Here is a 4,791-nt window from a genome sequence, read left to right as displayed (position 1 = left end):
CGAGTGGCCGACATCATCGCAGAGGTGGGCCCACTGTGCAGGCGCAATATGTGGTTCTTCCGTGTGGATACGTGGCACAATGAGGACTTTTGGATTTCGAACGGCAATTTTTATGGGCTGTTGGATTACAATGGTAAAAAAAAATTTGAAATTTAAAATTAGTAGGTACTGATGTGGCACAATGAGGACCATTTGATTTTCTGATCAACGATCCAAATTTTTCGACAAAAAAACTTTTAAAAAAATAAATAAAATGTCAAAAATTAATATTATTTTTTTATAAAGTCAGAAATTAATAATATTTTAATAAAATTGACTAGGCTATTTAGTTTTAGAGATGGAGATGATTTGGCCAATTAAACTGATCATGGGGCCTATCACTATTCACTGTGAGCAGACTAAAGGAGCTGAGTGCCAGCGCATCTAAGAAATTATAGATGTTATTTTTGCTGAACATTTATTGCACATCTGGAACCAAAACCATTACAAATGAAAACGGCACTTGAAACCAAAACCATACCAAAACAAAACACAGACACAACAAACAGTAAAACTGCGGAGAGGAGATTCAAACTTGGGTGCAGAGCCGGAGGCAGGCACACTGTCCGACCAGTGGCTATGGTGCTAACCCTAGCTCTGCCCCCTTATTATCACTTAATTACTTGTTAGTACTACTCCACTTGGCTATTTCCTGCACCAGTCATGAGTCCTGAAATAGTTTCAGCTTTGAGGCCATGGGGGAGTTGGCTCCACCACGCCTGGAAGGTGGACGACTTCAAGACATCCATGCCGAGAACCCCATCCTCAATCCATTTCCCTACTTGTTCCTGAAGGTTCAAGACTCTCTTTTTCTCCTTGTTCACTGCCTGGAGGTTGCCAGAAAGTTTGTGCAACTCCTCCAACTCGGCCCAAAAGCAGGATTCCCCCCGGGAACCTACTGGCAGTTTCTTTTCGTGCTCGAGCCATCTTTGTGTGTATTTGTAACGCTTTGGCCTGCCTCTCTTCATATAGACTCCAGTGTCTTCTCCCTTTGCGTGCCTGTAGAAGTTAGCAATGTCAAGAGGCTCGACAAGGTTGCGAAATTCAGTTCCGAGCTTTACCCAGTCTGGTATAGCCTCAAATTCATCAGGAAGATCGTATTTTTTCAGCATTTCAGTAATCTCATCCCATATGGCTGCAAGTTCAAGCCTACTCACGTTCGCTTCGAAATCTTTCTTCACCCCTTGAAGCTTGAACGCGTCATAGTATCCCACATTGTCCTCGTACAAGCCTCGGTAGTCTCTTAGTTTTTTCATTTCTTCCTCCATTTTTACCTTTTTTGAATCAAATTTGACCTTGTTGTCTTGTTTTTGCTTCTGGAATACACCTGCTGCGCGAACGCATTGTCTAGCTCTTGCACTCTGCAATATTACAAGAAAAATATCAGAACACGCTACAGACCCCAGATATAATAATAGGGCTCGTGTGATGACGTTTTTATTTTTAAGTACATTTGTAAAGGAAAAAAAGTACTTACCAGGCCAAGGTCATCAAAGATACCATCTGACGCTAAGTTGAGCATTTCTAAGTTATCCTCACAAGTCACACTCTGCATGTCCAAGCTACCTTCAAGTACATCATAGTATCCCAAGTGCTGGTTCAAGCATTCACTGGCGATTGTTGCCCTTTCAGTTTCGTTGTTTAATTGACAAGTAAAGAACAAGAGTTGCAACACAGCTTCGGGGTTTTTCAAGGCAAGCGGTTTCCCATTCCCGGTACAGAAAATATAAGTGCCAAAAGGTTTGTAAGGGCTTAGGTTAATGAACTTCGTTACAGTTTCGAGTAGTAGATTTGGACTCCCCATCAGTTTAGAGGCGGCACTGCTTGCAACAGATGATGCACTGCTCATCACCTTTGTAAACAGATCCAAGGCCGCCTGGGATGATCCAACTGATTGACTCTTGTACTCAGAGGAGTTTGGATCGAAGAAGGGGAGGATTTTCTCGAATTCTTGTCGAATGGATGACAGAGGAGCAAGCAAAATCCGAGGGACAATGTCATATCTCATGACAAAATGTATGAAGTATTCAGACCAATTTTCTCTCCTAAGAGCATGAGAAATAATGTGGTCACCAATAAGGGGAGATCCGAAAGTCACACAGAAGAACGATCCACTGTTTTCTTTCGAGAAATTTTCCAAGAACCATATTGTGACAAACGCAGCAATTGCACCGCCGGTAGAGTGGCCAGTAAATATTATTCTCTTCTTTGCATTGATAGCCTCTTGCACCTGAAAAAATTAAGATTTAAGAGTGAATGACAACACGAATTACAATTGAATTGGCCCACATCACATCGTATTTATATGCCTCAAATTTTGCTGTAATATGCTCAACCGAAATCCGGTCGGTTAATTTAACTTTGTCCAAATATATAAATCCAAACTCCTTCGCAAGTTTTTCCACGACTAGACATATCGTTTAGATGTATTTTTAAAATGATTGAAAGTGTTTTTAGAGAAAATGGTTTTAGTTTCTAAAATCACTTGAAGTGCTTTCTGCAAGAAGTACAGTTACGTGCTTCTTACAAGAAGCACTTTAAATGTTTTTCCAGGATATATTTTTAAAATGATTAAAAGTGTTTTTAGAGAAAATGGTTTTAGGTTCCAAAATTATCTGAAGTGCTTTATGCAAGAAGCACAGTTACGTACTTCTTACAAGAAGTACTTTAAATGTTTTTCCAGAATTCACTTGCATTTTTACTAAAAATAGGTTCTAAAAACATTTCCACAAACGTTTTCAGTTATTTTAAAAACACATCCAAACGAGTTTAACAACTATAATTGCCTACTCCGTAACACAGAAACAATATCTAATAGCATTATGGCAATTCAAATTTTAAACAATTGCCAAATGTATTCAAATTTTAAACAGTACCTTAATTTTCAGCTGGGAATTGTCCAATACTTGTTTAACTTTGTCAACGAATGCTTGGTTGATAGTTGCAGTTGCAAAGTCTCTCTCTTCTGGCTTTGCAGCTGGATCATAGTTTCCAACACTTTTCAAGGAAGGAAAGAGTTCGAGATCGACTTTTGCTTCTCCAAATGGACTTTCTCCAGAAAACAAACTCTCCACAGACCAAGTTCCTGCGGGAAAGCTGATAACAACATCTGATGATCCTGCAGCAGAGTTCTCCACAAGAAACGGATCACCTGGGGATTTGTGTGCCTTGAAGGCAAGAGAGCAGCTTTTCTTGACAGTCTCCTCCCCTATATCCAGCATCTCTCCAAGCCTTTCACTTCCCCTTTTTCTGAATTTAATTTGTTGTTTTTGGTATGTTTCTTGTTGCTCTTGCTTTTATAGGAAAGCTGGAGAATGCATGGTGGACTCAAATTACAAGAATGCCCTTGAAGATTGACCAAGACTTTAGGCTTGTGCTGATTTTTGGGTGTATAATGATGGGCTTTATTGTCATTAAACCTTTTTTTTTAAAGGAAAACTAATGAAAATGACTTGAAAACTTTGAGTTTTAATGATAAAGAAAATAAAGGATAAAGTGAATAGTATTAGAATTGACTTTTTAGTGTAAAAATATGGTTTTTCGTTAAAGTAAACAATACCGTAGCTTTTCGTTAAAACTCTTTTTTTTTTAAAGCAAACGATATTATCTCTACATGCGGATGCGGGAATGGGTTAAGTCTCATAATGGCTAGCAATAATATGGTTCAAATCCGTCTTTGGCAATAATCGAACATAAGACTTTCAATTACAAATGAAGAGAAATACTATTAGAGTATAATAATGAGTGGCATCATTAAAATATTCTTTTATTGACTTTGGTTGACGCGGCTTAAATTTTATATTCTTGTACCGTAAGCGACCACAATTTCTAGGAACTGTCCTAAAAGTGATTAGTTTTTGTTTAATGTCCTAATTAACTTTTAAGGTTGCGAGGATCTTCCTGGGTGTATTCCTGCTATTGGTGAAAATTGAACTGCTTTGTTTTCTTTATTGTCATTTAGCATTTCCTTTTTTATTGACTTTGGTGGACGCGGTTTATTGACTTTGGAAGACTCGAAAAAATGTTGAATTATATTCTCTATAGACTCTTTGTCTCGTCATAGTTTGATGTTAATTTTTATGACATATTATAAAATATTATGTCAAAAACATGAGATGACAAAAATTTTTATAGAAAATCTCACTTTTGAGAGTCTCTTTAGCATTTCTCTAGACTTCTAGGAACCGTCTTAAAAGTGATTAGTTTTTGTTTAATGTCCTATTTAACTCTTAAGGGTTGGAAGATTTTGCAGGAAATATTCCTGCTATTGGCGAAAATTAAACTACTTTGTTTTTTTTATTGTCATTAAATAATGGCTTATTATATTAACACCCCACAAATTGTTGAATAAACCATACATACTTAATACATCATACATTTGATTTTTCAATTAAAAATTATCTTAATACACCCCCACATAATTCCCCATAATACCCTTACATCCCACATTCTTAATATACACCTTACATTTTCTATATGCACCCCATATTTTCTATACACCCCACATTTCTCAAATCTTATAAAGCTTTTAATTTGGACAAAAAATGGTGACTAAAATTTTGACAAAAGATGCCACCTGGGATTTAAAGCATATGTGGGTTGTTTTCAATTCCACCACTAAAACCCATGTCCTCTATTTTTAATATTTGGTGGTAATTTTTGGTGTTCTTTATGTAATCCATGTGATTCCTAAAAGATGAATACGAACATAGAAGCTTGAATAACGCATCAAAAGCAAGATTAAATAATTAT

At 36.9% G+C, this 4,791-nt stretch overlaps 1 protein-coding gene across 1 annotated transcript; it reads right to left on the bottom strand.

The window, feature by feature from the left end:
* Window positions 1-424: 424 nt before the first annotated feature.
* On the bottom strand, window positions 425-3,296 carry LOC137710665 (protein EDS1-like). The gene is made up of 3 exons (XM_068449753.1): window positions 2,916-3,296; window positions 1,517-2,269; window positions 425-1,400 (listed from the first exon to the last, which is right to left on the bottom strand). The coding sequence occupies exons 1-3, from the start codon at window positions 3,258-3,260 to the stop codon at window positions 672-674; spliced, it is 1,827 nt and encodes a 608-aa protein (XP_068305854.1). The 5' UTR covers window positions 3,261-3,296; the 3' UTR covers window positions 425-671.
* Between the last annotated feature and the right edge of the window lie 1,495 nt (window positions 3,297-4,791).

This window comes from Pyrus communis, chromosome 12 (assembly GCF_963583255.1).
Source record: "Pyrus communis chromosome 12, drPyrComm1.1, whole genome shotgun sequence".
Lineage (NCBI taxonomy): Eukaryota > Viridiplantae > Streptophyta > Magnoliopsida > Rosales > Rosaceae > Pyrus > Pyrus communis.
Note: the sequence above shows the minus strand (reverse complement) of the source record. Positions and strands in the feature narration are given on the sequence as shown.